This window comes from Pygocentrus nattereri, chromosome 25 (genome assembly GCF_015220715.1).
Source record: "Pygocentrus nattereri isolate fPygNat1 chromosome 25, fPygNat1.pri, whole genome shotgun sequence".
Taxonomy (NCBI): Eukaryota; Metazoa; Chordata; class Actinopteri; order Characiformes; family Serrasalmidae; genus Pygocentrus; species Pygocentrus nattereri.
The window spans coordinates 24,361,753-24,384,195 of record NC_051235.1 but is presented as its reverse complement, the minus strand read 5'-3'; the positions used below and the strand labels follow the sequence as shown (position 1 = coordinate 24,384,195).

At 37.5% G+C, this 22,443-nt stretch overlaps 1 protein-coding gene across 2 annotated transcripts in view; it reads right to left on the bottom strand.

Annotated features, from left to right (window-relative positions):
* Window positions 1-1,908: 1,908 nt before the first annotated feature.
* Window positions 1,909-22,443, bottom strand: part of si:ch211-288d18.1 (USP6 N-terminal-like protein) — a 54,221-nt gene continuing 33,686 nt past the window's right edge. For both annotated transcript variants that reach the window (XM_017716432.2, XM_017716431.2), the window contains exons 4-14: window positions 22,040-22,079; window positions 19,495-19,575; window positions 17,767-17,874; window positions 14,813-14,922; window positions 12,752-12,800; window positions 10,858-10,978; window positions 10,569-10,663; window positions 10,349-10,414; window positions 7,942-8,041; window positions 7,623-7,775; window positions 1,909-6,968 (exon numbers count right to left, since the gene is read on the bottom strand). In XM_017716432.2, the coding sequence (XP_017571921.1) occupies window positions 6,202-6,968; window positions 7,623-7,775; window positions 7,942-8,041; window positions 10,349-10,414; window positions 10,569-10,663; window positions 10,858-10,978; window positions 12,752-12,800; window positions 14,813-14,922; window positions 17,767-17,874; window positions 19,495-19,575; window positions 22,040-22,079 (1,690 nt within the window). In that variant the 3' untranslated portion in view covers window positions 1,909-6,201. The remainder of the gene's footprint in view (window positions 6,969-7,622; window positions 7,776-7,941; window positions 8,042-10,348; window positions 10,415-10,568; window positions 10,664-10,857; window positions 10,979-12,751; window positions 12,801-14,812; window positions 14,923-17,766; window positions 17,875-19,494; window positions 19,576-22,039; window positions 22,080-22,443) is intronic.

Below are 22,443 nucleotides of genomic sequence, written 5' to 3'. Positions count from 1 at the left end.
TTATGTCATTACAGTCCCTCAGGCCGGCTCTCAGATGCTCTCCTCAATTATAATGGTGCTTTTGTTGATATTCTAAGTGAAAATGTGTTAAGAGACCCTCTACAGGGAACACTTACATATGACGTGAAGTGCACAATTTTTATTTATTTTCTTTTTATTATTTAATAAATAATAATAATAAAATAATTTATTATTTATTTCAAATTTTATTTATATAGTTTAAAATATTGGAGGAAAAAACAAAATTACAAAATGTATCATAACTTAATAAGTCCCCCAATATGTACTCAAATATGTTAATTTCAGTCAATAAACAATAATTGTGCATCAACATGTGTAGAACTGTGGCTCTCTAGTGCAAGTTTAACTTATTTTCACTTAGCAAAACAGCAAAACATGTAAACTTTTACATACGACTGTGTGCCACGCAGCAAGAGTTCTTGGGACTCTGTGTAACCTTCTTATTTGTCCAGAGGTGTGTTGGACAGATGAATATAACATAAACCTTTAGGTTAAAGGGCCCATAGCCTATCATTTGCCTTGTATTTTGATTTTCCCCTGAGTTCCACTTAGAACATTTGTGTGGCTTTATGTACTGCAAACCATTGACCACACGACCATTATCCTTCCTCTGTTTATCCTTTAGATCTAAATCGGCTGCTTTTGTTACTGTACCTTTAAAACTGATTTATGTAAATGAGCTCTTTTCTGATTGGCTCCCCTGTACTGTGCCTCATTTAAAGAGCAGTGCAGGTTGAAACACTCATCACATTGAAACTTCAGTGTGTATGGGTGGAGCTAACCTGCTCAAAGGGTTGGACATGCGTAAATGAGTGGGTTTTCACAAAAACAATGAATTCAAAATTTAGTTTCCAAATATAGACAGTATGGACTGAGCAAGCGGTAAATTTTGGGAAAAAGTGAGGCAGATTTGGCTCTTTAACATCATATCGGCCATGTAATGTTAAACGCTAGTGGAGTGGCACGTTTTGAGAGCAAATGGCCTTATTATTTTTTTATTAATTGAAAGGAATTTTCATGTTTCAGGGTGTACATTCTTTTTTTTTTGCTTTGGGGCTCTTGTGTTAAAACACATTTTGTGGGAAATGATACAATTTTTAAGAGAGTTTTCTGATTTTTCAGTTTTGAGAAAATTTGAGCATTGTTGGTGTTCTGTGATCAATTACCCACGTTACAAAGTGTTTGATCAAATGGTGATTATTGTTTGAAGACTCTATTGTGGCATTGAAAAAGCAACAAAAAACAATTTTCTCATCTAAAGGTAGCGTAACAGAAGTGAAACCCCCAAATCAAGCTCCAATACTGTAGAGTCTCTGGAAATACAAGACATCTGGTCATTCTATGGTTAAAAGGTCATATATAGATTAATTTTAAAGGTCAGGGTCAACAGAGATCTAAGCCTGTGTTTGATGACCGGTTCAATCAACTGGACAGTACTGTACAATGTAACCTGGCCCAGTCCGCACAGATCAAAATGTTTCAGAGTGCTGTTCTATGCAGAGCCACAAGTGCAGATACCTGCTCTCTGATAGCCAAGACAGATGATGTATCATCTTTATAGGTCTTGCTCTATTTCTGTTGGCCCCCTATCTCTCTCCCTCTCACTGATGCTTTATGATGATGCATGACTCTCACCGTCTGGCAAAGGCTGGAATCAATCACACAAACTCATATGTCACCACATAGTGTCAGTGTTCCTAAGGGAAGCCAGAGCCAGGTTCGTGTCTAAGGCTCTGGTTTAGGAAATCAACCGGACTGCTGAATCATCCTCCCCATGTCTCTCTGGCCTCTCTGAGGACTGTGGAATAAGTTACCTGAAATAGACAGCCTGAGTTATACATAGTACAATGAGACATTTAGTTTGCTTTAAAATACTAGGAGAGTCAATTACTGGCATCAGAATTCATTAAACATTACAGAAAGCCATTCTGTTGCATTGATATTGGGCCATCTGTTGGGCAATATATGTGTATTTGGAGCCCCCTACTGCCCATGGACTGCAATGGCATGTTTGCTCTGATAAAAATCAGCATTGCATCATAAAAAAATTAAAATAAAAAAAACACAGACACAGCTATGGTCAGAAACTGTCTACTTCTGCCAATCAAAAGTTTAACATATTTGTAAAGCCAAATATCTTTACAATGCACAGACAAAATAAAACCAAAGCATCTTGGTTGGAGATCTCAAAACTCCTTATAAAGGAATGTACAGAAATGTACAATTATTAAAAAAAAAAAAACACCATACTTCATTAAGTGAAATGAAAGCCCAAAAGGAAAGACATGTTATAAAACCGATGGAGGATCATCTGTTCTGAAATGAGCACAGATGAACTGCATGTGCTGTAAATGTGTAAATATAGGCCTACTTAGTAGGGGTGCACCATTGCTACTCAGCGAGCGACTGAGTGGATGAATGACACCGCAGATATAGTTATTGACCAGCCGATACTGGCACTATAAGTTTACTGAAATTAAATTAGGCTACAAAAATGACTGTATGCATTGCTTTAAAGCAAGAATATGACCCCAACTAAAGCACTGATTAAAATTACAATATCATAAATAGAATTAAATATACTTATATCACCAAATGTCCAGCAAAAGTATAAAGACAAATGCATAGCATGAAAGCGCTGATGCAATTCGAAACATGTTTGGTTTTGGTGTCCACCCACAAACAGCAGCACTGAAGCACCCTGGTAATTAAAACAGCATTAAGATGATTAAACTGTTGAGATGTTTTGCTGTTATTGTTATACAACTTGTAAATCACTGTTTTAAGACAAATTCCATCACAAATCTTTCAAAGAAAGCTTCTACCTTTCTGCACACATGCATTCCAATCTTCTAATTCTTTCGCATGTACTGAATATGCTACAGGAAATAACTACTGCCTTAACAGAGTACTACACAAACAGCACAGTACTAAATGTCCACCAGGTGGTGCTCTTTACTTCAAAATTATGGAAGAAATTATTATTTTTACCTGACTGTAACTGCAAAAAATCTGAATGCAGTCCAGACAAACTGAAACGTTCACCCAGATGCCTGCAGTTAAAGTTCAGACTAATTCAACTGTTGAGATCTAAACGAAGTCACTCAGAGTGATTTGATGTGCAATGACACATTGTACAGAAACATACTGACTCAGAATTGTTTACAATGGCGGGGATAGGAACCATGTTTACAACATAAATATAGCCATTATACTTACTATCCAAAATGACCAAAGAACCTATGCATGCCTTAAAGTGTTTATATCACTGCTGTCGGAAGAAAACCTCCTATCTCCGTTGTCCATTTTTCAGTATTGACAAAAACCTGTTGTCTTTTTCATTGTGTATATACATCAAGATGAATGCACCAAAATAAATAAAAAAATAAATTCCACCAACAGCGACATGTAATGTGATGATAACAGTAAAATAGTGATGAATCTGAAAAGACAGTTTCTTTGGTTATGTTTTTGCCTTATAACACACTACATGTAGCTATCCACCATTTTTAAAAATATCCTTTTGGTCATCTCTCAAAGCTATTGTGAAACAATATCTAGGAATCAGACAATGTATTCATCAACACTTCATGTAATAACATTCTGTGTGTGGGAGCTTTTAAAGGCATTAGACGTCACCGCCACTGTGAACAATTCTGAATCGCTATATGACTTTGTTTACATCTTGATCATTTTATTATGCAAAACATGTTAAATGTTGGTGGACTTTCTCTTTAACGATGGACAAGTACAAGGCTGATAAGAGAGCAGAACACAATTCTGGGATTTAGGACAGCGATGTGAAAGAGAACATAAAATAAAAAAACAACCCACAACCTGCTAAAGTAACATAGCTCCTGTATAAATATAATTTCTACTATACAAAATGTCTAAAAGCCTACAAATACAAAAGCCTAAAAGCATTAAAATACAATACTTTAAAAAGCTCGTTACCTTCATTTACAAAATGTTCACACAAATGGAAAACAAGTCTTAACACGTACTGTACATAAAGGTCAAAATTTAGCATCATCTGCAAGCTTTTAATCTTGCATCTCGCACAAAAGCACTGGCTAACCCTTCCCTCACAACCGTTGGTACAACATTTGATGACGTGTCATAAAAAATAACAAAATATTCTGCCTGTTTGAGAGAAAAAATGACAAATATAATTGTAAAGTGATAATTATATTATATTACAATCTTTAACGTAGTAAAGTTATATTGCAAATGTCCAAGAGTTCTTGCTTTAAAAGTTTTTTTGTGAAGCTTTTATAATTTAAGACGTACTTTATCACGTTTATGGTGTGTCATTTTATCATATAATGAGATGGTGTAAAAATTGAATGGCATTTATTGAAAACTCACCACTCTATGGTTTAAATAGTCTGTTTAAGATTAAAGCAGTGAAAAGAGAATGCAGAAGGCCTTTGTTGATGACACTGCAGGTGTAAGTAGCTCCTTCTGAATCAGTGAGCCAGCTCACTTTGGAAGTTTATCAAGTCCTTTTCTTGGCAGTAGCTTTAAATTACGCTGACAATTCGTCAAGACCTTGAAGCGTAGGACGTGACCCGTCCCCAACATTCAAATATTACAGATTTTTCATTTTGTTCGATAGCACCTGTCCAGGCTTATCTGGTTAGATTAAGACTATTTTGTTCATCAGTGCTTATAAACCATCATTAAACTGAGAGGAATGAAGACTGGCGAACTTAAAGGAACACATCAGTGTTTTTCATCTTAATCTCTATCTGATGCACCTGTATCATATAGTTGTTTACCACAGAAAATCATCCTGATACGTTTTCTAGTACTCATAAAACAAAAGAAAACCTAACTGACATGAAACTCACAATAGAAGCCAATGGGCAGCTGCTGAATTACACGGAAAGTACATGCTTATGTTGCAAACATTTTAAAACTGCTGCACTAAAGCAATGCAGTTCTTCAGTCCTATTTGAGACTGTGTACAGTGTACACAGTGTACACTGTGTACAGACAGGTGTACACAAAAGTTTGGGTGCTCCAGTCAAATTACGTCTTGCTGTTTTCTAAGTAAAAATAAATCAACACATCTTCTACAGAGAACACGCATCTGCACATTTTCATGCACAAGGACTGTTTTACATATTGTTTACATATTGAAAGTAAATAAATAAAATATGCCCTGTGCATAGGTTATGCCACATTTCATATTCTGTATTATATTTATATTTGAATCTTTTTCGGGATGACAGCCTGGGAAAGCACACAGCGCTATAATTATATAGGAGTCCTTGGGCAAGACTCGTAACTCCTGCATTCATCTAGACAAGAGCATCTGCTAAATTACAAATGTCAATTTAAAATTTACCACATGTCCCCAAACTAATATCATTCAAATTGTTATTTAGTTATTGAGAATGAGACACAAGTGAATGTTTTACCAAAATTTACAGAAAAACGAAGTGAAGTTTTATCTGACTTGGAGTAACATGGAAAAAGCAACAATTATGGTTACAAGATTTTCTGGTGACTATGTTGGCAAAATATTACCTCAAATACCGCAAAACCAGTTCTAGCTGAATTTTATATATCGCTGTTGTTGGAACAAAACCTTACATCTCCATGTTTGATGTTTTTCAGTTTCTGACATAATTTGAAAATGTCAGTTTCCCTTTACAAAAAAAAGAAAAGAAACAGCCCAAAATTACATGTAAAAAACTCTGGTTCCATTGATTTACTTTAAAAGAAAAGTATGTTTTTTCCTTCTCCTGTAAAGTTACCATTTTGAAGATACAAGGATTTGTTCCAATATAACAGCAATATATGCCTTTGACTGCCCAATGGCTTCTATTTGGGTTTTCCTTTTTTTTGTATTATAGGGAAATTGTGTGCTACAGATATAGATGTGGTTGAAAAATGCTGGTATTCCATTAACAGTATTTACTTCATTGAAAATTCTGTGTTTTCAGAAACATCGCTGTTCAGGCACAGTATGGGTTGTATTATGTGCATTTTGTACAGTATGCTTAAAACATAATTGATTGCTGATTTTAGAATCAGCAAAAGTCATCATCCCTCTAACAGATCATGGAGCTTTGATGCTCATAATAAACAATGATACTGACGTGTCTAACCCTAAGTGCCTTACAGAAAGCAAGGATGCAGAAATAATTTAATGAACAAGTAGTTTCTGGCCTAAAATGTGTCTGATTTGGGGAGGCTGGCATGGAGCATGCGCTCCAGCAGCGGGTCTGAATGAACATTGGGTAGCCTCCGTCCAGCTGTGGATGATGAATGTGATTGGTTAAAAGCAGCCTCAGAGTTTCGGGTTAATGTTGCGGCTTTTTCTGCTGAACTGCTCACCAAGCGTTCCTCCCCCCCCCCCAAGTCTGCCTCTGGGTGGTTTTCGTACTGGGAGAGGTTTGAGGGCTGACGAGACACTGAGGCTACAGACAATGTCAATGGGACTTTGCCTGGGGTCACTACAGAGAAATCAGCCTCTGCGCTGCCCCCTGCAGGCTGTGAAGTGTCTTGGGAAATATGCTGAGGTGAAGTACCATATGTATGTTTGGCTGGAGAGTCTATGTCAGGCAAGTTCTTCCCATGTGGAACTCCACTTCTGGGAGGCTCATATGGGGGTGGCTGCTCCCCACCATCTTCAGGAGCGCCGATCATTCCCTCTGGAGCAAAAGGGATCTGGTTATGCACCAGGACTGGGTCAGGAGAAGGAAAGGGCGATAGGTTCCCCCTGTCCTGCGAGGTCTGCTTGTCTTCTGGGAAGCTTTGATCAGGCAGAATGGACTCCTGGTCCAGGTGGATGTGGAGTGAAACTGGTGGCCGCTTGGCCAGCTGGCTCTTGTCCGGGGTGTCTTCAGTTTGGCCGAGCTTGGGGGGTCGCACTGGGGTCAGCACTACAGGCAGCTCCAGACCCAGCGGCTTCCGTGGCAGCTCATCAGGCTTGGCTGATGAAACATAGACTAATATAGTCAACAAAAACAAACTACACACCTAAATCATCACACACTTGCATCAAACCATCTTGAGTTAAAGGGAAACTCGAGTGATGTACACAAAGTCATTCAGAGTAGTGTGATGTGAAATGCTCCATACTAGACAAATGTAACAAGTCAGAATCTTTCATAGTGGTGGTGATAGGGACCAACTGTCTGAAGCATTTATTGGCTCAAAAAGCTACCTTTTGAGTTATAATGTAAAATGTCCAATGCCTGATGGCTGATACATTGTTTGACATTACTTATAAAATCTGTAGGTTTACTGGTCATTTTTGATAGCAAATAGAATGGCCACATTAGCATTGTAGACATTGCCACCCAAGGTTCCTATCAACAACACTGTAAAGAAATTTGAGTAAGATTCTCTACAATTAACCAGTTCACCTCAAACCACTCTAAATGTTTTTCTTCAATTATTTGATTAAATTATGCAGAAATTGCGAAAAATCAATGAAATTCCCCTTTACGTAATCTTAAACATACTTGCTTATGTGGTTTCTGACACTATATAGTATTGGACATAAAACATTGCATATCTTGTAAAACATATAGACTCCGGTCATCTAACAACATCATTGCAAATACAGCTAATGCATGGTAAACCTGGAGAGGGAAGGTCCAGCTTCATTTTACGTAGTTCTGCCATGGTGATTTGAAGCTGCTCGATGACAATATCATCGCTGAGGTCGAAGGATTCGGCGATCTGCTCCTGCAGGAACTCTCTCAGCTCCTCCAGAGACATCTTTAACAAGCGCTCTGAAAAGAAGGTGCTGTGATTACCACCAAATCAAAAAATTTGCTCTCAGATACTGGGGTTATTATTGTAACTGCATGGGAATGATTTCAGTTTTATTTGATGGCAGACTCAGCAACTTGTCAGCAGTGGATGCAGTGGGAAAGATGATGTGGGAAAGCAGCTCACTCTTGTGCAATTTGAGAATGGTGTAGGCCATGGCTGTGAGGATCTTCTCTCCTTCCAGGATAAAGATATCCCACAGGCGTAAGGTCAGCGTGAATGGGGTCTGTAAGAAGGAACAAGTCAGTCTGTAAGAAAAGTTGGACTTGTTTATAAGCAGCTGCATCTGCTGTGTGGTGCCATATACGGGTTAAAAACACATTTATACTGAATATCTATGGTCAAAGTCTATCCCTTCGCATTAGTTTTTGGACATTTTACAGTCTGTTTCCATAGGACCTGCAGTGGGGAGCTTTGTTTTAATTGTTTCATTTATTATTTAATTGTTAAGTAGGTCATAACCTAACTAACTGGCTGACTAAATTGACTGTTTACTTAGCTTGGTGACTCTAATGGCACCACCATCCTCCTGATATTGTCAAATAAGGAGAAGACAGGCTTTTATTATTAAGTCAACAAGAGTTTAGAAATCTAAGCAGACTATAACAGTTGACTAATGTTACTGTCTTGTGACTGGCTAAGTTACCAAAGAGGTTTTGCCCCTTGGCTGCGTGTGCACTCAGTAATGTCTGCAAACAGGAAACCCATCTACAGTTGACCCCTTATAGCAAACTAATGAGTGCTAGATGAGGACAGTCCAAATATAGAGGCAGTCATGTAATGAAGTGGTTAGCACAAAGAGGAGAGTTTAAACCACTGCCCTGAGCTTGGGAAAAGTACTATATAAAATACCATTATTATTATTATTGTTGTTGTTGTTGTTGTTGTTGTTGTTCTTGGTGGTAGCTGTGGTGTTGTTGTTGGCGTTGTTGTTGTTGTGATGATGATGATGGTGGTGGTTGTTGTTGTTATGATGATGATGATGATTATTATTATTATAGTAGGGACTCTTCTGTGTAAATGTAAAGATTGAGTTGTGAGCTGAGGTCTGTGCTGCAGTAAAGCCCAATACACAGAATGATTTGTATTGTAAATATATTGCAATATATCCTATTTCTATTTTGGACTACACTGACAACATGTAGTGTTATATTTCATTTTCATAAATGGGCTGGACTTCTGCAGATCCACATCAACGTGTGGCCTCACCTCTATCACAGAGCTCAGCAGGATACCCCCTTTCCCTCCCAAGTGCAGCCCTGGCAGCAGGATTTTGTGCCTTGGCTCACTAATTGCACTGAAACGTCCCCTGCCTCGCTGCTAATAACATGCTGCTCCAGCCTCAATCCATCCTCTTCTCCACCCACAAGACCCACAGAGAAGAGAAAGATGAAAACTCCTTTCTTCGCCTTGCTCTCTCATCTCTTATTACCTCTCATTATCTCTCTCTAATTTTCTCTCTTTCTTTCTGTTTGCCTCATTTTCAGTACTTCACAAATAGTACTGCAGTCATTTGGTGATGGTACTCAACGCTGCTCTAATGTGTAGCATGTGCCAGTTGTAACACTCAGGGATAATCGTTAGACCTGTAAAAGTGCTCTAAGGGTGATGATTCAAATGATTCTGGAAACTTATGGGAATGGCCCGGCCCAATCCAATTCACCCCTTGCCCCTACCACTTAAACCCCTACCTCTCACGTTTTGTGTGTTCAGGCCTAGTGTAGGATGTCATGATTTTTGTTGAGATGAGGGGTAGGACAAAGTGTTAAGGCTACATGACCCTCCAAACTGAGGTTTTTCAGAGGTTTTTCACACACCAAATGGAGTGTTATTATACATAACATTTTATACGTTTTTCAGTTATAAAGTACAGAAAACATTGTATTATCTTAGTTTAATGTTTAAATGTATTATTGTTTCTTTCTTTATAACAAGTGTAATAAATTGCTAGTAGTATGCTAATGTCTTGCTAGCTAGCTAGCAAAATGTCCTGTTCAACCTTAAACAGTGCAACAGTTACATTCTGGCGCCTCAGGCATCAGAACTGCTGCACCATTTAAGGTGAAACTGGGAAATTAAAACAAGCAGCTGGCAAATAGCTGACTTCAGCTTTATATCACAGAAAAATTAGGAGTGGGTGATAATAAATAATTCCTGTCTTGGACAGCATATGATTCCCTAAATTGAGCTAAAGACCAGCAGTGAAGTTTCTGAACTTTACCCTCCTCTGCTATCACTGCAGACTGATAGGGTCGCCTATAGAGCACCACGAGTAGCCTGTAAATGAAGTAACGTTCTTTTTCATTGGAGGTGTTTCCAAAGCTAGTTAAAAATGATTAAAACTGTTTGCAAATCAAGAAAAAGTTGGCCATTTTGACTGGAAATTAAATAAATGAGGGGTGGTCTCTGACTTTTGCATAAGTGTACATTACATTGCATAGTGCTGTTCAAGTTATAAACATTTTTGTCTCCTCCAGTAAAGTTGGCAGAAACGACAGCACATGGTTCATCATCCCACGGTGTGCATACTCACTCTGTCAATAAAACACTGCAGGAACCATTTAGTGCTGTAAATCCCAGTGGACATCTGCTCCTTGTCCTGGCAATGAAGAAATTGTCCAAAAAGGAGCAAAAGAAAAAAATAATCACTAGAAAGTCACCGAGACATTATTTTATTTTTTTTTTTTTTAAGTTTTTACTCGGAGGCCTTTTGTATTTTGTCTCCATAGATGAGAAGTGAAAAGTGACCCTACCAGATGCTTTTTCAGTTTGGGCATGAGTTTGGACAGAATCTGGTCATGGTGGTTCTGAAATCGCTGCAGTTTAGGAAATCCAGGGATAAAGAAGCCTAGCAGAGAGAAAACAATCAAAGAAATATATGATTAAAAGTGAATCTTAAAGTTTGCATTCGGTCACTGACACATCCTCAGAGCACACATGCTATTGCCACATTTCTGCATCCTGAAACATGCTGCATAGCCCAGATAATGATATCAATATGCTGCTGGGTATCTGGGAGACATTAGAGTAAAGAGAGCTCACCGTGCATGGCGTGTTTCTGATCGGTCAGAAGCTGTGATAGAGCCCAAAATGCATCTTCCTCATTCATGTACATCAGCAGAATGGCAGCTATCTGACTCATTCCCTGGCAGTAACTCACCTCCTGCACATACACAAAGAGAAAGGCATGAAATTGAAATCTGTTCACCCTCAGTGATGTGTTCTTTCTTAGACCTGAGCATAGCTGCACTTTCTTTCGCTCACATAATGTACATGCGCAAAAAATTCACTTAAAATAAAAATACGTGAATATTCACTGTCAGTCGATCACATTTATGTAAACCCATAGTTTTTTTGGGTCTTCCTAGGATTTATGGACCGTTCTGCCGAATTAGTTAGAACTGTGGTCGCATAGTAAAACAACTTATTTAAAAAAACAATTAAGTATTCAGACCTTGGATATTTACAAGGATTCTGTAAGGATCTCTTTAAATTAACTGCACAGTAACAAGTTAAAAATATGCAAAATCATCATTAATTTCCTTTCTATTGGGATGTGGCTGTCCCAAACCCCAACCCTACATTTTTTACTTGTGAAAGTAATAAAAATAAGAATTTTTATATTTTTAAATGTTGAAAGCTGAAATATTTAGATTTATCATGGGTTAAATTTTAAAATAAATAAAAACTACATTCATATTTAAGTATAAGTCCCTAGGCGGAACCTTGTTTCAGCCACATCCCTGCATTTTAGAGCAGGAAGCACTGATCTGAAAATCAGTGAGTAATGTTAAGGTTTTCTGTACTGAAACACACATTTTCTGTAAACTTAACTAAACATTTAAGTAAAGTGTTAGTGTTTTAATAAAAATATGTAGATTTGATGTGTGTACAGCTGTTCAAAGCTGTCTTTGCTTTTGGCTTTTTTGGCCAGTTTTTGAGTTCTGCTCAACAGTGTCACTACCAAACCAGTCATTACTGAAATGAGTTTTAGTAGGGTTGTGATTATTGGTGACAAAATGGAATGTTCAATCATTTGTTTTAATGAAAAAAAAAACATTTTTAACATATAGTTATAGTACATAAGGTCACTCAGAGCAAAAGACTTTTAATCTAATGATAAAGTCTGTACTGTTCTGTACCATGTATAACTATTTAGATTGAAATCTACTGACACAGTAAAATTTATGATGTTTCATTCAATATTTTGAGTATTCTGGTACGAAAAAATACTACCCAATAAATCATACACTGATATTCTCCCCACTGATGTCACCACTTTCCAAATATGAGATATCATGTTATACAGCTTTCTCAGTCCTTATTAAATCATCTGAAGCTTTAAATGCTTTTAACACATTAAAAACATCTATTGTTTTTTTTTAACCTGTGAAGCTGTGAAGCTGTGAACACTTGCATATTCAGGGTTGCCACTTTTTGCAGGAAACCATTTTTCAGCATAAAGTTGATTTGTATAACAATTTGTATTTGTATAAACGCTGCCAACACTAAAGTAAACAATAAAACCCCTAAGGACCCCTTACTGACACACACAAACTATTCCTCAATCACTCATCATTTGATCACAAGCTCAAAAGCTCTTTTCAAAGTGAACATCACACGTTGAAGCTGGCATGTGTTAAGGCAGCTGTGCTCTACCAGGTGTTCCAAAACAGCCCCTAATGACCACAAATCTGTCCACATGCAACACTGCAGCATTCTAAACTATAATCCTTATGAATGGCCATTTAAAGTGGGTAGATGAAACATAATATATGGAAGGATTTAATGGCCCAAACTTACACTTTTCCAGGATCTCACTAACATGTCCATGACATTTAATCAATTTTCTAGTTTTCCAAATGTTTTCCTGGTCTATACATTTCCAGGATTTACAGGATGTGTTAGCACCCATATAATACAATCGCTGTCTTACCGTGTTGTAGACAGAGTATGCAGTGAGCACATGGAACAGAGACTGCTGTCTGTGGAGAAAGCATGAGCACAATGTCATTAATTTATGCAGTGTAGCCCACAATCTCACAGCCCGTTTACTGTCTATTAATGACGCGAACCCCACTAATATATCTAAATACCCCTCTGCTGCACGCCAATCCCACAACAGATTCTATTTCATAGCACTGTGTTTAAAAAGTGCTCTGCATTTCAGAAAGCCAGATTCTTTAGGTGGAGCATGATTCTTTCCCCTCAGCTGAATCAGAACTCAACCCCTCCCTATATGCTGGCGCATTAACAACATGGTTTAGATGCGCAAGAATTTCCACTGAACTCCGGAGGCCTGCGATCTATTAAGCCTCCAGCGACGTCACTACTTTTCTTACTCACTTAGGAACCAAGCTGTCCAAATGTGAACAGAGAAAAGCTTGAAAACACTGCGACAACAAGGCAGGGTTGCCAGTGAGCAGAGAAAATGACATCTTTTGTTGTAGAGCAGAAGTGTAATGGGTTTGCATAACAATAGAAATACAAGTAAGCTTCAGAAAATACCCCCCCCCCCCCCCACCCCCCTTGCTTCAAAATTCTGTATGGGAGCTATGATGATGAAGCTGATGAATAATGGAAGCCTGTAGCCAACTAAATAGCATCATGAAAACTATTCTATTACTAGTTAGCAATTGCAGCCTTAAATCTCCAGAACATCTTCAGACAACACATATGTCTTGTCTGATCAATTGCATTCAGCTAAAGGGGAAAACTGTAAATAAGATTCTTTGCCAAACTTCCTGTATTGTGTTAAGCTGTTCTTCGTGGATTCTACAGTATACAGTTGGAAGTATAATCTTTACAGGATAGAGTCAGTTTGCAAGTCAGCATGAAGTTAGGAAGGAAAGAAAGAAGGAAGGAAGGCAGAAAGGAAGGGAGGAAGGCAGGAAGGAGTGAAGAAAAACAGAAAGGCAGGAAGGAATGCAGAACGAAAGAAAGGAAAGAAGGCAGAAAATAAGGAAGACAGAAAGGCAGGAAGGAAGGCAGGAAGGAAAGGAGGAAGGAAGAAAAGAAATACAGAAGGAAAGGAGGAAGGAAGAAAAAAGGCAGGAAAGAAGGAAGACAGAAAGGCAGGAAAGAAGGATGGCCTGTGGAAAAGGTACATAAACAGTAACTGTGCATTAAAATGTGAAGTGTGTTCTCTATAGAGGATGTGCTAACTTACTTTTAGCGTGTTAAAACTACCTCCGCCATGTGGCTTGTCACGTTCTCACTGTGAACTGGTTACATGCTTTAAAAAAGTGCTAAATTGCAGCAACCAAGAGGAAGATTACAATAATATGGGTACGAGTCTTGTGACCTACACATTCAGCCCTCGAAAACATGCAAAACAAGTTTATTTATGGCTTTATGTCTTCAGGGTGAATCTCGAGACATATATGTCCGTTTGTTTTAAGTATTTGCAAATGATGTCACTATGAGACTACAAGAAGGTAACTAAAGGCAAACAGTTTAACCACAAGTAATGTAGAAAACAGTTCAACCACATCTAATGTCCATTGTGTTACATTTTATCCCACTTTAGTTTGTGTACTGCAGATGCCTCTATTGTGAAGACTAATAACAAATGATATATTGTACCACACTTGCAGTCACCACACTCCTGCACAGAAACATATTTCAGTCTGTGATCGGTGGTCTGAGTGCTTGAGAGCTCTTCAAATAGCTTCCTGTAAGTCAACACTAGACAGGAAAACTATTAAAAACACACACACACACACACACACACACACACACACACATACTTAAGCACAGAAAATATCACACAGCGGAAGAGCGCAACGTGCCTCACTTTGTGGTCAGCTAAGGTTCACACTACTGAGCTCACTGCAATGCTTTGCACTGCTAGAAAGAGTAAAGAATGGACTGAAAGACTCAGTGAACTGGATGTGACTTTGCTGTATTCGCAGAGTTTGTACTTCATGTACTTTGTGTTTGACGAATGCTGACAACTTGTGACCCATTATAGTATCGTCATGTGTGAGCAACTCACTTCACTCCAAATCGGTCCATGAACATGATATGGTTCCGGAAGGTCCGGTGCACATCGAGGTCAATCTGTTTGATTTCCGTGGAGTAGATCCTGGCTTGCTCTTTCATTTTCTGTGGAGAAAAAAAAAACAAAAAACAAAGCAGCATCTGTTCATTAAAAGTATAAAGTGTAGTTTGCCAAGATTGTCATTAAAAGATTTGGCAAGGCTTTATTTGGATGGTCCACCGAAACAATCTAACTAAATATCTCAATCAAGAGATTTTAGCTGATAATGAATTGCCATAAAAATCATTTTTTGCTGATTGCAAGTGCAAGACTAAAGTGGCCAAACTGGCGAATAATCTTACTTCCTAGCTGACTACCAGCAAACACAACAAACATCACTCACTGCTGCTCTCTAAAGGTGCTACAGTACCAGCCAGAACTTTTGTGAGATCCACGAAACATGCCAATAAATGTGTTTTCTGTGTTTTCTTTTATTTAAATACATTCAGTCAAACCAACTTAGAAAATGCACCCAGCTCACATTCTGTTTGAAACATAAACATAGGATTATGAATCTACGACTGTGGAAAATAACTGTAATAATTGCAATCAGAAGAATTTAAAGCAATGAGCCATGAGGGGGCATGCATTATAGTGATTTTTCAACAGGTGAGGGTGTTTTTAGGCAACGTATAACAGTTATACTTAATCTGTGGTGAAATCACACATATACACAAATACACATAATGTATGACTTCAAGTGACTTTTTATTTTAGAAAATGGTGGACAACATTAAATATGATAAAATACATAGTTTGTCCAAATATAATTTGTTATTAATAACAACCAACGTTAACATTAACACAGGCTTATTACATACTAAGGCGTATTGCTTAGAAACAGGGATTTCAATGCAAACTGGCTGAGCTATTCTTAGGTTACATAAGTGTGGAATAAAACTTGCCAACTGCCCTGGCCATTTAAGGGGTTAACAATTATTGTTAAGTTGTTGCTGATAAGCAACCATGCAGCATCCATATTAATGATCCTGCAGTATCTCAATGGGAATGTTGGTGGAGAATGAAAAGAAAAGTGAACACCAGCCTGGAAAAAACGATAGATTTTGTTTTAATTCATACACAGTGCCCTTTAGTAACGGATTTAAAGACATTGCAGTCAGTGGACACACCGGTTAACACATGGGAGACCAGTTTTCCCCATTAAGACATTAAGACCACTAACTTAACGTAAATTACTTTTACTCGACTCCTCACGCTAAATGCACCGTTTTAAATCTCTGTGGATAAGAGCCTCTGCTAAAAACCTATATGTAGTGTTTATCGACTTATATGTAGTTGTATGCAGTTGTATGCAGTACACTGTCTGTCCCCGCCCTCTAGTAAAAGCGTAAGCGTTATTAAAGGAGGCTACTGATGCCTGCTGCTCTAGCGCTGGACAGGTGAAAAAGACAGACGTAAAGACAGAAAACTGTTAATGAGAGTGAGCATATGTAACATCATCTATGAACAAAATGTAAAACAGTGTGCACACAAAAAGCTCCAATTCCACATGCTGTTCCATTTTACTATGACCAATGCATATGGCCCAACTACTCTGGGGGCAGATTTTAAATGGTTATAGGGGTCCAGCAGGTCTAAGCTGGTCTGATATGTGTAAGATAGATCTTTGAATTAATCTTCCTAATCACTGCTACCTGTGCAGGAGCTATACAGGTTTGTTTTGACGTTTTTTCTCTATAATCTCTTGCCTAGCTCTGTTTGTTGTACCGTCTGTCTGTTTGGAGATCATATACTAATCCTTCTGAAACAGCCCCTCTGCCCAAAACATCGCTCTGCTAATCCTGCTCTGGGCAACAACTGCTCTCAGTTCAGCACAGGCTATTACACAACACCAGCATGCCAGGTGCTGCTGCCTCATCAGAGCACAACGACCCATTTGCTACTCTACCATGGGTGCGTGTGTATGTATATATGTATGCATGTATGAGTAGGACAACCAAAGAAAAACAGTGTTAGCCTACAATGTCAACACCAACAGACAAAAGCTCCAGGCTTTATGGGACAAACAAGTTTGCCTTTTTGGCAACTGAAGTTAAAGTTAGGGTTAGTTTTAAGATTAGACTATTTTTTTGTGACATATACATATTTATATATGCCATATATAGTTGTATGCATATATAATGTTTGGGTGCCCTGAATTAATGGAACAAATAAAATTAAGTGAACACACCTTCAACAGATAACATACGTCTGTACATTTTAACATAAATTACCGTTTATCTGCTGAATTTAACATGTTGAGGAAACAATATAAAATATAGTTGTCCAAAAGCTATGGCACATTTAACATGTTATGTTTTTTCCCCCCAATATGTTAAACTTAGCAAACAAGTAAAAACTAATACTATAGAAAACTAAACTTATAGAAAAATGACATTCACATTCAGGTCCATAAATATTTGGACAATGATTTAGTTATTGTTCTTTCAGCTGTGTAACACTGTACAATGGAGTAAATTAATTGATGTAAGTAAAGTATCTGCCTCATTAACGCCAACAACATCCACCCAGTTCAAATGTGCATCCCTTCAAACCAACGCTGAAAGTCTTTGAGTTAATTCAGTTCCTCTATGCTGTGGTATACAGTTAAATAACAGTAAGTTTGTTGATGTCCAAATATTTATGGATTTCCAGATCCTGACTATATAATACAATATATTTGTTGTTGATAAGCAGACCAATAGAAATGGTCCAAGAGAAGAGATTGGATAAATCAACATATTAACATACATTAAATCAGCATGTTTTTTATGAGTGTTATTTGTATTTAATCTAAGGGTTTTTTGACCAAATAAACACTTACTGTTCCAATTAAATAGTTTTTTTAAACATAATTTCATCAGATGCCCAATATTTTTGTATGTGTATGTGTGTGTGCTCCACTCTACCTCATATTTTCCTTCATTCTCCCTCTTTACTTTCTCTACGTCCAGCAGCAGGCTCCACGCCTGGCCTCGCAGCATCACTGGAATCCCCTTGTACACTCTCTTCATCATCTACACAAGAGAGGAGGTGTGTTTGTAGCCGTTTGTATCCCTTACAGACACATAATTTACTTACATTTCCAAGTCTCATTGCTACAATAAGATGAGGAGATTTGCATTCATATTTGGAGCCTATTGTGCATCTCATTTAATTGCTCTCTGGGGCAGGAAAGCATTTTTTTCATTTTTAATGCGTGCTTTAAATGCGTGCTTCGTGAGCAAAACAGCCAGTGTGCTTTCTGATGCTCTGTCTTCAACACTACACTGTACAGTGTAGAGCTAAAGATATAATGATGTTGATCTCTTTCAGCTCAGCTTTGTCTGTTTCCTATAATCAATTTGCCTTACAGCTAAAAGGCGAAAGCTAAATTCAAGGGAATTCTACCATTTATTTTCAACATTTTAGCATAATTAAATCATTAAGATGTAAATAAAGTCACTCAGAGTGCTTTGATGTGAAATGCTCTGCACTGGAGACAGAGTCAGAGTTGTTCACAGCGGTGATGATAGAAACCACATGTCTGGAGGGTTTAAGGCCTGTAAAAGCTCCCTCACAGTAATTACATGAAAAGGTCATGAATACATTACCTGATGCCTGAAACACCAGTTTTGCGAAAATGTTCTGGTCTAAACATTTTCAATTTGTTAATGGCAGAGAAGTACCTGCAGGGTGTTGTAAGGAAAAATAAATTTTTTTTCAGATTTACCATTAATCGACCATTAATAACATTAAACATAAGAGCTCAGAAGACTGGCTGTTTTGGATAGTATTTAAAATGGCTGTATTTGTGTTGTAGACATTGTGACCACTGGTTCCTATCACCACCACTGTAAAGACATCTGAGTCTGTAAGTTTCTACAATTAAACATTTCCCATCAAATTGCTCTGAATGACTTTGTTTACACCTAAACCATTGAATTCTACAGAAATTACCCCTTGAGGGTGGTTGATATCGCAAAAAAAGAAAATAACAGTAATAACATTGAGAGTCTTGCAGACATTTTTATAATATGAATAACACAATATAAAGATCATAATATTTTTTTCTTGACACAATACACCAAAAACCAACAATGTCACCTTTAAACTTACAAAAAAACAAGAGGACAATTATTATTTTAATTTCAAAGTGCACAAATATAAACAACTTAAGAGGAAACAGGGCAAAAATCAAACAATTGTTTACAAATAAATTGATAAACTACACTTTTGATTTTTGCCATTTTTGGCATAAGCCAGTCAGCTACATCTTATTATGCAGTTTATATGTTATTATACACTGGCTGCCGTTTACATGTAAGGGATATCAAGTACCAGTACAATAAAGACCAACTGCATGTTTCAATAAAAAGAGAGCACAGTAAAGCCTATTTAGATGGTTAATTATAGCACAGTATGTGAAAAAACGGAATAAAAATCACTGCATTCATAGATTCTGACAGTATTTTTTGAAATGTAAAGTGCCCACTACTGTTTACAGGCTCTGTCTTCTTCATCACACATGCAGCTTTTCAGTATTCTAGGAGTCCTGATGCTCATGATGTGCTCAGAAAAGCACAATGTGAAGAGATTTTAAAATCAACAAAACACCATGACACTGCGTAAGCTGCTAAAGCTGCTAAAGCTCTCACCCTGTCGCTGTTCTTGTACTTCTCCCATTTTTGCACCATCTTCAGCCATTTCTGCACCCGCTCGATCTCCTGCTGCTTTTGCTGAGAGGGTGAGAAAAGAAGATGTAATGAATGATCAGTACAGAAAAAATTACAAATGCAGTTTGCCACACACTGACTAACACTGACTACATTGCACGATTATTTTAGCCCCTTAAATTGTTAACGTAGTATACACTTATTAAGCCCTTAAATGTCCTATAACATAGTTTGTATTGTTTTGAATAATGATGTCTTAGTAGGGATGTAACACTACAATCTATGGCATCTTATCCAATTGTGCTGCAGCATATCAGATTGGTATCATATCATTTTACCATGAAACATGTAGCATTAGCTTGTGGCTCGAGCATTAGAAGGACACTTTAAAGCACAGCTTTTGTTTCAAATATTGTACTTTTCTTATACTGAATGATTTAATAAACTAACAATAGCAAGACTGACACACTAACCTTTTTAGGCTGAAGCTAAAACGTGTTTTTATCTGACATTTAATTTACTGCTCTCTGTTAATCATGTAATTTATCAATGGTGCTATTGCAACTATGTGATATGAAAATAACATGATGACAAATCATAGATTTTTATTTATGAAAAAAAAATAACAGAGGCAAAGGGTTAATGTAGGGCACCTTCAGCCACTTCTTATTTTGCTGTTTTGCAAAATGTATTAATTCGAGACACTGCCTGTACTGTATCGAATCAGATATTGATGTGAACTGTTACACCCCTTTTGTCTTAGGACGTCATTTGAGTGGTTTATCTTAAGGCTTTTAATGGTAAATCTATATATTATTCAGTAACTATTATGAAATTAGCATGTAAGAAATCTAATGAGTGTGAGCAATCTAGCAGCTCAAGAGTTTATATCTGTCTAGTAGTTAATTATCAAATACCATGCGCTGAAACATGATACCAAAGGCCTCTCTCATGTACAAAAAAAAAAAAGTGCAAATCAAATCAGATTAGATAGCAATAAATAGTAAATAGAATTACCAGGTATTGAAAGTCATGAGCACCTTGCCCAGCTTAGAAACTGAAGGCAACAGGAATGCAGCTCTGTTTACCCTGATGCTATTTATATCTGATCTGAGCACAGTTCCTCTGCACTTCCTCTGCACATCAAATCCCACCTTTAATCTAGAACTCACATTACAACTGACCACAGATCAGCTAAGAAACACAGCAGCTTCCAGCATGCAGGGAATGTGTTACATGGGAATACACCTCCGGACAAAGCAGCTGTTTCAGCCATTACTTGTGAAAGGTCGTGCCTGAAGTTCATCAGGACCCTCCACTTTAGAGTCTGGCATGTGAGCTTGGGCGTGCACTTGTGTTTGTGTACTTGGTATTATCATAATTCACAATGTTTTCCTGCAGCTGTAGTGAGGTGAAACAAGTACAGACACTATTGTGTTTCCTAAAAAAAGAAACTTTGAGAAAAGACATTTTGAACACGAGCATTTAGACAAATCAGAGCTCTTTTGGAACAATGTACGCTGGTTAGATGAAACAAAAACAGAAGTCTTTGAGAACACGCTGTCATTTTAGAAGAAAGAAGGGTTGCGCATGCAATTCCAAGAACACCAAACCCACAGTGAAGTATAAAGGTGGGAGCATCATGATACGAGGCTGCTTCTATGCAAACTGTACTGGTGCAATATGGGTTACTGAAGGTAAAATGATTGGAACGGTGTACCAGGACATATTAGAGAAGAACTTAATCACAACAGCAAAGACACTGAATGTAGGGAGAAACTACATGAAACTACTGTTTCAACAAGATAATAACCCCAAACAAACTAATAACTCAAAATAACTCAAGATTGGTTTCTAAAACAAAAGGTGATAGCGCTTGCATGACTTAGCCAATATCCTGACTTAAATACCACTGAACAGTTATGGGGGATTTTGTCCAACAGAGGGCCCTTCATAACCTTGGGGAACTGAAGATGGGTTGACATGGAGTTCCTAAAACTAGCAATTATCCAATAAGGATTTTTCTCTGTGGTGTTTATGAAGAACCAGCCATGCTAGTTTTCTCACAGGTTAGGGCCTCAGGAGCTGAACTGAAGGCCTAATGTTTCAGGGTATATACTAACATAATTAGAGCCAAGAAAAATGGACCAAACCTGAAACACATTGCTGCAAAAATTGTACTACTTCTTACTGTAGATTTATAAAAGCTGTAACCACCACTAACACCACTACAACAAAGTACTAATTTATTCATTTGTGATATATGAAAATTTTCGCTGTATCCATTTGATTAAAATATATCTATGTTTACGCTTGTGAATGCATACTTTTTTGCTCATTTATTTATAAGACAAACGACAAAGTCAAAAGACACTGTATGTGAATTGTATATGAAGTGTATATGAACAAGTATATTAAATAACAAAAAGTGTCTGAATACTTGTTTATCCTCATTGTGTAGATGGTTAGGCATACTGCAACATGGTTCATCATTACATTTATAATTTGCCTTATCTGTGTCTCATACCTTCTCTTCATGCGCTGTTGGTGTGGGGAGCTCTTCCTCACTGGAGAGGAAAAACAAGAGAATTTGCACTTAGCCATGGCAGTTACATAACAGTCGCTAATCTAACACTACTACTGTGTTGCGTCATAATGTATTAATGCTCAGCTCTTTCCAATCTACATTGCATGGTACTATCAAGGGGAATTCCATCAATTTTTCAAAATTTCTGCATGATAAAATCATAAGTCATTAAGAGAGGTTTGATGTAAAATGCAGTTCTCGAGGGACTTACAGTCAGAATTCCTCACAGTGGTGCTGATAGGAATTAGACATCAGAAGACTTTCATTTAAAAGCTACCTCATTTGTAACATGAAATCATTTGAATACACCACCTGATGATGAGACATTGTTTTACAATAGCTTT